The following is a 12,337-nucleotide window of genomic DNA, read 5'->3' on the forward strand; positions in this document are numbered from 1 at the left end:
TCGGTTCCTGTCTGCTCGCCCTGCCCGCCCCTGTGCGGCCGTCACACTTGTCCTGGGCTCACCCACTAATGGAAACGACCGGCCTCACGCCCTGGGCCCAGCCACGCGCGCCTCCAGTGGCTGCCTGGGTGGGGCACGTGGAGGAACGCTCCTGAGGCCCCGGGATGACGTTAGCAGTCAGCCCATGGGCCGCTCCGGGCGAGCGGTTAATAATGAAATCTCTCTGATGCCGAGGCCCCTGGGCCGCGCGTCCCTCTGTTTGCGGGATTACTGCTGTTAAAAGGATTTTCCCCGCTGGAGCCAGCGGCCGGGGCTGGGAAGGGGGCTGTGCACGTGTCGGGGCTTAAATCCGACAGCCCCGAAGTGAGGACGCGCTACCAGGGCCCGCGATGTCAGCGTTTCCAGGAATTACAGACCCGGCCGAAGTGGATTTGCTCGGAAACATCCCCGAATCGTCCCCCAGCTTGCAAACCAGCCGTGTGCGCAGCGCGCACCCCCAGGGCCCGTGCCTCCTGCGGAACCACAGAGGAAATAAACGCCGTCAGGGCGCCGCGTGAGAAATCGTCAGGACGCGTGCGCAGCCATCACATATTTATTGTGATGGGCAGGGAGTTCCTTTATGAGGAGCATCAGGGCTGTGTCCTTTGTAAACGCTGTCCTGTTATTTCTACATAAAAGTCATCTTGTTCCATCAGAGAAAACGCCCTCCCTCCTGCCGTGGACCTCGCCTTCCCGGGCGTCCTGTGGCTGCGGCAAAAGCACCCCGAGCCACGGTCAGGATGGCCCGTGGGGAGCTTTGGGGTCAGTATCTGACCCAGGGGTTCTCCCAGGCCGGTCCTCTCCCCGTTGTTTCTCTGGGGGACCCCCGCCCCATCACCCAGCTGCGCCGCGGAGAGCGCCTTCACGTGCTGGCGCCGGCGGGGCCCACGGTCAAAGGACTCGACTCGGGAGGGGGCAGAGGTCAGTGGGGCATGAAGCAAAAATGGGGTTTGACGCATTAGTCACAGAAGGACCCTGTGTCCCAGCGCCGCCCCCGGCCAGGGCTCCGTCAGGCAGGCCCCGCCGAGCACGGGTGGCCCCAGGTGGTCCCTGGCGAGGGGGGCTCCTCAGGAGGCCCGGGTTTCCATGAAGAGCCCGTCCTCAGTGCGTTGGCAGCCTCCTCTCTGGGAGGGCTGTTCTCCGTCAGGGGCCTGGATTTCGGGGTTCCTCCGTCGCTCTGATGGCAGCGGCCTTGCTGGCCTGCTGGCCGGCCCTGGGGACAGCGCAGGTCACTGGCCGGGACTGCGCAGCCTCAGAGCCTCTCTGCCTCAGGGAGGAGCCTGGGGACCCCGACCTGCCCGAGACCCTGCGGCTCCTGCTTCACTGCAGCTGCGCCTCCTCCCTCGGCAGCTCCCTTCCCCGCTCCCCCCTTCCTCACACAGCCAGGCACCTCCCCCAGAGCCGCTCTCGCTCTCAGTGGAACTCTGATGCCTGGAAGCTGCACCGGGACTGGGGACCCCTGTCCACACCCCTCACCTCCCCAGGGCGCTGATCACCTTCTCGAAATGGAGCCGGGAAATGCTGGCTGCCCGGAGGAGGGCTGAGGGCGCCGCGCCCTCCAGGCGGGACAGGGTCTCCTCGTTCACACGCCTACGCCCAGGGGAGGCCTGTCCCTCCTTAAAATGAGTGAATGCAACTGTAGCCCAGCCACAGGGCTCAGTGACTGAGTGTCAACCTATGAACCGGGAGGTCACTGTTCAATTTCGGTCAAGGGCACATGCCCGGGTTTCGGGCTCAATCCCCAGTGTGGGGCGTGCAAGAGGCAGCCGATCCGTGATTCTCTCTCATCACTGATGTTTCTCTCTCTCCCTCTCCCCTCCTCTCTGAAAGCAATAAAAATATATTTTAACATAATAGCAACAAAGTGAACTCACTGTAAACCTGGGCCCTGGGCACCCTGCAGAGCCTACTGCGCGCTCTCAGGGCCCCCGCAGGCCGATCGGCACAACCCCACGGCCCTGCCTCACTGCAGCTGCGCCTCCTCCCTCGGCGGCTCCCTTCCCCGCTCCCCACTCCCTCACACAGCCAGGCGCCTCCCCCAGAGCCGCTCTTGCTCTGGGTGGAACTCTGATGCCTGGAAGCTGCACCAGGACTGGGGACCCCTGTCCACGCCCCTCGCCTCCTCTGGGCGCTGATCACCTTCTCGAAATGGAGCTGGGAAATGCTGGCTGCCCGGAGGAGGGCTGAGGGCGCCGCGCCCTCCAGGCAGGACAGGGTCTCCTCGTTCACACGCCTACGCCCAGGGGAGGCCTGTCCTCTTTAAAATGAGTGAATGTAACTGTAGCCCGGCCACAGGGCTCAGTGACTGAGCGTCAACCTATGAACCGGAAGGTCACTGTTCAATTTCGGTCAAGGGCACATGCCCGGGTTTCCGGCCGCCGCGCCCTCCAGGCGGGACAGGGTCTCCTCGTTCACACGCCTACGCCCAGGGGAGGCCTGTCCCTCCTTAAAATGAGTGAATGCAACTGTAGCCCAGCCACAGGGCTCAGTGACTGAGTGTCAACCTATGAACCGGGAGGTCACTGTTCAATTTCGGTCAAGGGCACATGCCCGGCGCGCCCTCCAGGCAGGACAGGGTCTCCTCGTTCACACGCCTACGCCCAGGGGAGGCCTGTCCTCTTTAAAATGAGTGAATGTAACTGTAGCCCGGCCACAGGGCTCAGTGACTGAGCGTCAACCTATGAACCGGAAGGTCACTGTTCAATTTCGGTCAAGGGCACATGCCCGGGTTTCCGGCTTAATCCCCAGTGTGGGGCGTGCAAGAGGCAGCCGATCTGTGATTCTCTCTCATCACTGATGTTTCTTTCTCTCTCTCCCCCTCCTCTCTGAAAGCAATAAAAATATATTTTAACGTAATAGTAACAAAGTGAACTCACTGTAAACCTGGGCCCTGGGCACCCTGCAGAGCCTACTGCACACTCTCAGGGCCCCCGCAGGCCGATCGGCACACCCAGCAGTGGCTAGTGCGCTAGGAGCGGGAGCACCTTTGAAAGCCCCAGGCTCTGGTTCTGGGGCCTGGTTCTGGTTCTGGGCCTGCGTGAACGGATCTGACCTCCTGACTGGGGCCAGAGTGCGGCTTCTCTCCCCCAACATTCCAGCCGCAGGAAGCACCGCTCAGACGGCTGACAACACCCCCACGTCCCCCCCCTGGAAGTCATGTCGGGAGCTCTGGGTGCTAAGTCTCTACACTCCCGGGACAGTCACACCTGAAAAGCCGGACTCCTTAACCCAGTGATGGCGAACCTTTTGAGCTCGGCGTGTCAGCATTTTGAAAAACCCTAACTTAACTCTGGTGCCGTGTCACATATAGAAACTTTTTGATCTTTGCAACCATAGTAAAACAAAGACTGATATTTTTGATATTTATTGTATATATTTAAATGCCATTTAACAAAGAAAAATCAACCAAAAAAATGAGTTCGAGTGTCACCTCTGACACGCGTGTCATAGGTTCGCCGTCACTGCCTTAACCGCTAACTCAGTTCATAGGTGGGCTGTGTCTCTCTCGCCCAGGGCTATGGTCACAGTGAGGCAAGACTCCACCTTTTTAACAGGTGAATTCGGGGGCGTGTCTGGCTCCCCGGCCTTACTGCTGTTCCCTCACTCCCGCCCCCCCCCCTCCCCGCGAGGAGCTGGGTGAGGGTGTCCCTGGAGTCACCTCTCGGTCTGTGCAGGTACCGCCTGGCTGGGCTGCCGGGGGAGCACCAGCAGCGCAACATCTCCAGCCCCGAGGTCAACTACTGCCTGGTGACCGAGCTCATCGTGTGGACGCAGTACGAGATCCAGGTGGCCGCCTACAACGGCGCCGGCCTGGGCGTCTTCAGCCGGGCGGTGGCCGAGTACACGCTCCAGGGAGGTAAGCCGTGCCGCCAGCGCCGGGCCCTGTGGGGGAGCAGGGTTCGCAAGGCTGCATCGGAGCAGCTGGAAACGAAATGGAGGGTTCGCTCCCCCACTTAATGTAACCTCTCCCTGTATCCCGAGAGGACGGTAACCGGGAGGGGCAGGCGTGTGCTCACTGCCCTCTCGGCCGCCAGGACAGGCCGTGGCTGCACACACCGGCTGGTCCCCGAGGTCGGCACTTGCTCCGCGCGGAGTGGGGTCTCTGTGGCTGGAGTCCCGGTGAGCCTGTGCGTGCCTGAGGGAATGAGTCCGTGAAGTCCGTTTTCAGTGAATGCGCTCGGGGAGGAGGGGGAATGAAACTGGCAGTTGGTGTTATTATTGTTGCTTTCAGTTACTCGAGCAAACAGCTTACTAGTCAGTAAAACTCTCCCCGAAAAGCCGGGCGGCTGTCATGAAGCGGAGCCTCACTCTCCCCACGCTTTCGCCCCGCCCGGCACCTTCCGCTCTTTACGGTCCAGGCCCACTGCCCGGGAGGACCCGGCTCGGCCCGGGAGGCGCTGGGCGTGGGCCAACACGGTGCTCTCTGCCGGTGCCCTCGGCTCTAAACAGACCCTCTGTCCACGCAGCCGCGCGTGCCCGCGGCCAAACCCTCGCCCGGGAGTCTAGCCCCGCCCGTGCCCTCTACCCGAGCGCAGGTGTGATCTCACCAGCCTGGGCGTTTTCACTGCTCCCGGGCCTCGGCCTTTTTCACGCGACAAGGTTTCTCACTGCCCTCTTCTCTCCCCGAGTCCCGGCCGAGACCTAACGGCCCCTGAAGTCACCCGCTGTCGTCCTCTTCCCTTATTGACCGGCTGCCGCTGTCGTCCCAGAGACCAGGCCTCAGTCCTCCCTAAAAGTCGGGAGCCGTCGCTCTGCATTCCCAGTGCCGAGCGGGAATATCGCCCACGCGAGGCAGGCAGGGGCCGTCCACCGCGAGCGACCTCTCTCACCTCTGGGGAGTGAGGAGGCCGGAGCCAGGACCACGTGTCTCTTCAGGCAGCCTGTTCCAGGGGAGAGCGGCTGCGACCGGGACTGTGCATCGTCCCCGCGCAGGAGTGTCGCACAAGGGGAATTTGGCAGGCGGGTCCCGATCCACTGGGGCGTCAGGCGACAGAAGGGACCTTCCCTCGCGCCCCTGGAACGCGCTCCGGCTGGAAGTGTGCTCGCGTCTCGCTGCTCAATTTGTAGGTCGATGTGTCACATTTTAGAATTCGGGGCAGAAAGGCCACGAGGCCCTGCTGATAAGATATAGTCACTGGGATCCGTGGTCGCGATAACAGATGGAGGGCGAGGGGCCATGCAAGGTCCGGGTGGGGCTGTGTACATCACAGAGTCCCTGCGTCCAGGGTCCAGGCTGGGCACGTGAGGACCCGCGACAGACCCGCACTTCTCCCTTGTGCATTCAAACCGGAGACGGGTTTGGGGAGAACTGACGTCTTGGTTAGGTCGCCTCCCAACCCATTAACGTGCTGTGACTCTCCGTTTGCTTAGGTCTTGCTTCTGTGATCACTGTTCTGACTTTTTAGCATCCGCCTGTCACAGCCCCTTGTGATTCCCCAACTGAGACGGAAGGTGTCCTTGGTGTTCTAGAGAATTCCGTCCCGATCACTCCGGGAGCCCGGGAAGCCATGTGCTCTGGGTCCCGGGGAGGAGGCCCTGGGGCATCGCTGGGCCTTTCTTCCTGCCCCCAGCTCGGCCGCTTCCCGCCATGGACACGCGCTCCCGTGAGCTCAGTTCGAGGGGGGCGTGTCTGGGTCCCTTTTTGTTGCCGGTTTTTCGGCTCATGCCGAAGCCACAGGAAGGAATGCGTGGCCGTGGAGGGGGCAGGTGAAGAGCCTTCGCGGGGAGCACGTGGGCATCACCATGGCAGCCGCCCACCCGCAGGCCGTGTGGACTGCGGGCTCTTCCCCCTCTCAGGTCCACTGAGACAGGAGGCCGGCTTCCCCCGAGGGGCCAGGACAGAGGACACTGTAAATGGCCATGGTGCGCACGCCCGGGCTCTCATTTCTTCCCGGTTTGATTCCTCATCGTCTCTCTTCCTGCAACAGGCCTTCTGTGCTGCGAGGGTTTGTTCTGGTTTCAGGACATTACCTCCTAATGGGAGGGGAGCATTTCCCATCCTAAGGAAACGAGGGAACGTTTGATTATCCACTTTCCGGAACATCAGTGCCGCCGCTGACGTTCACTCGGGCTCGGCACGGCGTCTGAAGTGAGGGTTGCAGACAGCAGACGCTCGGTCTGCGGCTCCCGTCTCGCCCTCGCGGGACACCCTCAATGGGGCAAAAATGCCTTTGAACCAAGGTTTGTCTCCGCAGTGACGTCCGTCTCTGTGGCCCACGTGTAACCCGTCGCAGGTGCCCCCTGCCCTGCGGTGCCTCCTACTCGCCACGCCCCGAACTCCCATCTCGGGGCACGAGATAGGGCACTGCCGCCTCCCGCGTCCGCACCCGCCTGTGGTTCCTGTCATGTCCTCGCGGGGCCGTGAGCGCTGGGAGCTCCCGCCAGAGCACCCGTCCCTGGCGGTGAGAATGAGCCCATGTCCAGCGGGTGGCTGTGTGGGATTTACAACTGGAACACGCTGGGATCTGCGCGGGCATCCATTATCTGTGGGAATGGGGCTTTCTGGGCAAGGAGAACCACAGAGCACACGTTCATCTTACCGTGGTGTGCAAAGGTGGTGCTTTAAATGCTAATCATCACAGTGGCTGAGCGCTGACCTACAAACCAGGTGGTCACAGTTCCTTTCCCGGTCCGGGTACAGGCCCGGGTTGCGGGCTTCATCCCCGTGGGGGCGTACAGGAGGCAGCCGATCCATGATTCTCTCTCATCATGGATGTTTCTCTCGCCCTCTCCCTTCCTCTCTCTGAAATCAATAAATATTTTTTAAAAATGCTAATTATCACAGAAAATGTCCCTGAGGCCCGATTCCTGATTCCAAGCCACAGGCGGTCGGCTTCCTGCTCAGGCCTGGGAGACAAGCCCTCTGTGAACACTGGTCCCCCCGCTGGGCCCTGTCCTTGCTCAGAGGGGTGGGGTCCCCTAACCCCTGTAGTTGAGCCCTTCCGGCCTCGAGGGCTCCTGTGTGGGATGCATTGCAGGGCGGGTGCGCTGGCTGCAGGGCTTTTTCTCACTCGAGGAAATGTTTAATTCCATTTTCCACAAATTTGCGAGTCACTCTGATGACAATAATTAGGAAAAAGAGAAGAGGGCTGAGAAGAGTTGGAGGTATTTTAATAAAGCGGGGGCAGGGGGGTGGGGGTCGGAGGCCTGAGCCTGTGTCCTCTGACTGGGGCGGGGCCTCCGTGAGCTCTGATGGGGGACAGAGAGGACAGAGGATTCTGGAATCTCCCGGGTAGTGAGGAGGGCTGGTCCCTGATAAGGTCTGGGTGTGGACCCAGATGGGGGTTTGCACATGGACACCCATTCTTCCTGGCACCGTTGTTACAAAGCGTCCTTCCTCCAGAGCACTGCCCTGTGCGTCAGTGAGCTCAGCTGGTGCACACGCGGGTGCTTTCTGGCTGCTCCGTTGGCCCGCGTGTCCGTCTTTTCTGCAGTGACTCTGTTTAATTCCTGTAGGTTTATAGTTCGTATTGGGCAGTTTCGTTCTTTTTCAGAATTGTTTTGTCTATTTAATTCCCTTACTTTTCCCCATAAATTTTAAAGTCAACTTCCCAATCTCTAAAAGCTCCTGGCAACAGCGTTGCTAGGGTGGCATTCAAACCGGAGACCGGTTTGGGGAGGACTGACGTCTTGGTTAGGTCGCCTCCCAACCCATTAACGTGCTGTGACTCTCCGTTTGCTTAGGTCTTGCTTCTGTGATCACTGTTCTGACTTTTTAGCATCCAGCGCTTGCATGCAGTTGGTTAAATTTATGTCTACTTCCTGTTTTCGTTGGTATTTTAAATGGTATTGACTTTGTCATTTTAATTTCCAGTTCTCCGTTGCTCATGTTTAGAAATACAATTGACCTTTTTAAAAATAGTTTTCATTGATTTCAGAGAGGAAGGGAAAGGGAGAGAGAGAAACATTCGTGATAAGAGAGACTCATTGATTGACTGCCTCCTGCGCGACCCCTACTCGGGATCGAGCCCGCAACCCAGGCATGTGCCCTGACCGGGAATCAAACCGTGACCTCCTGGTCGATAGGTCACCGCCCAACCACTGCGACACCGGCCGGCTACAATTGACTTTTGACTCCCTGTTCTTCAAGGACAGTTACATTGTGTGTCTAGAGAGAGGGGTTTGTTTTTTTCCTTGTGCCTGTCGTCTCTTTTTCTTGCACAGGCTTGCACTTCCAGACAAGGCATGTCAGAACAACGTCTTGGCTTTGTCCCTGATCTTAAGGGACAGCACCCCGTCCTTGTATCTTAACTACGTGTTGTCGAGGCTTATAGGTTCCTTTATCAGGGTTAGTTGTTTTCTACTTCCCCGGGAGAGTTTGTAAAAGTCAGTATTGGATGTTAAATTTTATCCAGTGCTTTTCCTAAATCTATTATGATGATCACATTTTTTCCTTCATTCTGTTGACATGGAGAATTACCCTGATGAATATTTGACTGTCGAACCAGCCTAGCATTTGTAAGATAACCCCCACTTGATCGGGATAAAGTATGATTTTTATATATTGTAGAATTCGATTTCCCGATATTTTTATTGAGCATGTTTGCACCTGTGTTCATGAGGGAGACATCCGGGTCTGTAGTTTTCTTGTCTTTTCATGTCTTTTTCTGATTTGGATGAATTGCTTTTATTTTTCCTTCAAACGTTTGGTAGACTCACCAGTAAAGCTTATGAGCTTAAGAGTTTTTTTATTGGAAGGTTTTAATTGCATATTCAGCTATTGAATAGCTGTAGGACAACTTAGGTTGTCTATTTCTTCTTGAGTAGATTCTGTAAGTGAGTTTCTTTTCAGGAATTTGTCCACCTCATCTAAATTGTTGAATTTATGAGCAAAAAGATGTACGAAATGGACTCTCCTCTCTTAACGCCATGGGATTTGGAGAGGTGTTCCCTGACATTGGTGACATTGGCAATTTGTGGTTTCTCACTTATTCCTGATCAGTCTGGCTCAAGGTTTATTTATGTTTTAAAAGAATCAGCTTTTGATTTTGTTGATTTTTCTCTATTATTTTTCTAATTTCATTTCATTTGTTTATGCTCTTTTTCTTTACCATTGCCTTGTTTTGGGTTTAATTAACTACTACACATTCTTAAGGTAGAATCTTAGATTATAAGGTAAACATTTAAATGCTATAAATTTCCCTCTAACACCTCTGCACCCCATAAATTTTGATATGTTGAGTTTTAATTTTCATTAAATTGGAAGTGCTTTTTAATTTTCCATGTGACTTCCTCTTGGACTCATGGTTATTTTGAAGTGCATTGCTTCATTTCCAAATATTTAGGGATTTTCCACCATCTTCCTGTTATTAATTTCAAGTTTGATTCTTTTGGGGCCGTAAAACATGCATTTTGCGATTTGCATTATCTTTAACTTGTTTGGGTTTGTTTGGGGCTTAAACTGTTATCTTGGTTAAGTCCCATGTGCACCGAGGAGAAGGTGTGTTCTGCCGTCGGTGGGTGGATTTAAACGTTAATATCACGTGGGTCAAGCTGCTCCATGGTGTTGGGTGTTCAGGTCTTGTGTCTCCTACTGATTTTCTTGGTCTGTTTTTTTTTTTAAGAGCACTGAAATTCCCACTGTAACAGTAGATGTTTCCGTTTTTCCTTTTCGTTTCTCGGTTTCGCCCCTGGTACTTTGAGTTCTGCTGCAGAACACATGCAGGAGGTTGCCTCTTCTCGGTGAATAGGTCGCTCCATCATTATGTGACCTCCCTCTTCCTCCTCGGCTCCGGTGTGAAGCCTCCCAGCGTGTGTATCGTGTGTCTCCTGCAGAGACGCCCTTTCGGCTGCATGAGGGTGTCCCCTGGACTGTGACTCCCTGGGGGCGGGCCCCCTGGCAGGTGTACGATTGGGTTCAATAACGGAAAGGAAGAGAGAGTGGAAATTGTAATGGGGCCCCTGTGACAGGCAGACGCCTGGCCTCCGAGAGCGTAGGCAGCGGTGCCCGCGGGAGGGCGATGGTTTCATGTGAAGGTCAGTGGGGGGAGCGTGGGCGCCTGCGGGAGGGGCGCCCACAGGAACCGGGTCTGGTCTCAGAGGTCGGGGAGAGAGAAGCTGGAGAAAGCTGGGTTTGCTCTCCCCTCGGGCCCCGGAACGGCTCCCCGGGGACGGGTGGTCCGGGCCCCTTTCCCGCCGACGCCTTAACAAACTCGGCCGCAGAGAAGGAGAAACGGCCCAGTCCCTTTCTCTGTGATGCCAGCAGCTCCCCAGACATTCGTCACGTGCCCGTCCTCGGGGCTGTGAGTGACCGTGCGGCGGGCAGCGGCTAAGGGTGTTTCCATCTCTCCCCCTCCTGCCTCCTGTTGGTTCGTGTCTCTGATGGCGATGCCTGGCACAGTACCCACCGCGCCCCCCCAGAACGTGCAGGCGGAAGCGGTGAATTCCACGACCATCCGCTTCCTGTGGAACCCCCCGCCCCAGCAGTTCATCAACGGCATCAACCAGGGATACAAGGTACGCGCCTCGCCCGGGGGCGTCTCGGAAGGTCCCGGCCTGGGGCTCAGCACGGAGGCCGCTGCCCGTCCTGGGATCCCGGGAGTCACCCAGGTCCTGCCACCAGCTGTGCTGCTCAGGAACTCCTGGCGGGCTTTCCGAGGGAGGTGGGGGGCGGGGAGAGGGGGGGACACACAGCACTGTCTCCAGAGAAAGGCCTCCCACGTGAACATCCCCGCGGGAGGGAGCCCCGCCTCGCGGATTGGGATCGGGCTTGCAGGAACCACTTCCTCCCGGGAGGGACCCTGCCTGGGGGACATTGAGGGACATTTGTATCAGGTGAGGAGCGGCGTCCCCTCCCTCCCTCGGCTCCTGGGACTGAGACCTGGTAACCCAGGTCACACCTCTGACTTGAATCTGAGGCGCGGACCCTCCCCACCCTCCACCTTCCCTTCGTCCTTAGTCGCCAGAGCATGTCACCTTCATCCGTGTGCTGGGGCCCAGGTCCCGAAAGCGTCGTCTCTGTCCCGTATCCCCGCCCTGGCTGGGCCTGGAGCCGTGGCCTCAGCAAAGTCATGACCGTCCGCCTGGAGGTGGGCGCGGGCAGACGCTTAGAGAGGAGCGCCCACCTCGGGCTGGACACGCACAGTCTCGGATGCAGAGGGTGTTTCTGCTCCGGCACAGTCCGTTCTTTCTCCGTTTGGATTCAATTTACACAAACACGTGTCCGCGCCGGCCCGGCCGCCGGCCAGCAGCTCGCCCGGCCTCGCCTCCAGGGCCCGCCGTCGGCTTCCTGAGAGGAAACCACGTGGGTCAGCAGGAGGCTGTGCCGCTCCGTCCAGTCTGTCTGGCGAGGCCGGCGCTCGCTCGGTGCCTGCGCTGGGCTCTGACCTGCATGGCTGTGCTCCTGTCCTGCGGCCGCCGCCCTCTGGCCCCAGGGCCCCGATGTTTGGTGCCACAGGGACCCGGTCCCTCAGACACACAGTGGCCAGACCTCGGGCAGCCCCCCTGCCACGTGTCAGCAGACTGTGTGCCTTTACGTTGTGATCAGTGTCCTGACCGGCTGCCCAGGCAGCTGCTGGACAGAAACTAGAAACAGCGACGGTTGTCCCAGTGCATCGGGCTCATGCCGAGTGTGGGGCGGGCCTGTTGGGAAACATCTGTGTGTGTGGCTCGTCCGGGGTCGGGAGTGACAGCTGGAGTCCGTGTTCCTTGCTGCCCAACCACACGCTCGGCAGTGTGTGTGGGAGGAGGGACGGTCTGCGCGTCTGTGCCAGGAGATGAAGAAGACGTTGTGTCACGTGTGCACATATAAATACCCATGTTTGCACTCACTAATCTACGAGATCTCCTTTTTTATTTTATTTTTTTTAATTTCACAGAGGAAAGGAGAGGGAGAGAGAAGCATCAGTGATGAGAGAGAATCATTGATTGGCTGCCTCTGCACGCCCCACACTGGGGATCGAGCCTGCGGCCCGGCCGTGTGCCCTGACAGGGAATCGACCTATGAACCTGACCATGACCTCCTGGTTCATAGGTCAACGCTCAACCATTGAGCCACACTGGCCGGACTGAGATCCCTTTTAAACTCAGTGCTTCTCAGTGAGATGACAAAGGTTGGATTTATAACGTTTCTTAATTATGACGTCAAAGGTAAATTTCACATGAAGTTCTGGTGCAGACTTGAAGCCGTGCGACTAAAAGGAATCTCTTCCCAACCCGCTCCCCCCAGCTCCTCGCGTGGCCCGCCGACGCCCCGGAGTCTGTCACCGTGGTCACCATCGCGCCAGACTTCCACGGAGCGCACCACGGCTACATCAGCCACCTGCGGAAGTTCACGGCCTACTTCACGGCGGCCCTGTGC

General features: G+C 57.7%; 1 protein-coding gene across 1 annotated transcript in view; it reads left to right on the top strand.

The window, feature by feature from the left end:
* The window catches only part of SDK1 (sidekick cell adhesion molecule 1), a 339,428-nt gene that overhangs the window by 288,047 nt on the left and 39,044 nt on the right, over positions 1-12,337 (top strand). The window contains exons 20-22 of the mRNA XM_014549990.1: positions 3,714-3,895; positions 10,379-10,494; positions 12,206-12,335. Coding sequence (XP_014405476.1) covers positions 3,714-3,895; positions 10,379-10,494; positions 12,206-12,335 — 428 coding nt within the window. The remainder of the gene's footprint in view (positions 1-3,713; positions 3,896-10,378; positions 10,495-12,205; positions 12,336-12,337) is intronic.

This window comes from Myotis brandtii, unplaced genomic scaffold, assembly GCF_000412655.1.
Source record: "Myotis brandtii unplaced genomic scaffold, ASM41265v1 scaffold579, whole genome shotgun sequence".
NCBI classification, from domain to species: Eukaryota; Metazoa; Chordata; class Mammalia; order Chiroptera; family Vespertilionidae; genus Myotis; species Myotis brandtii.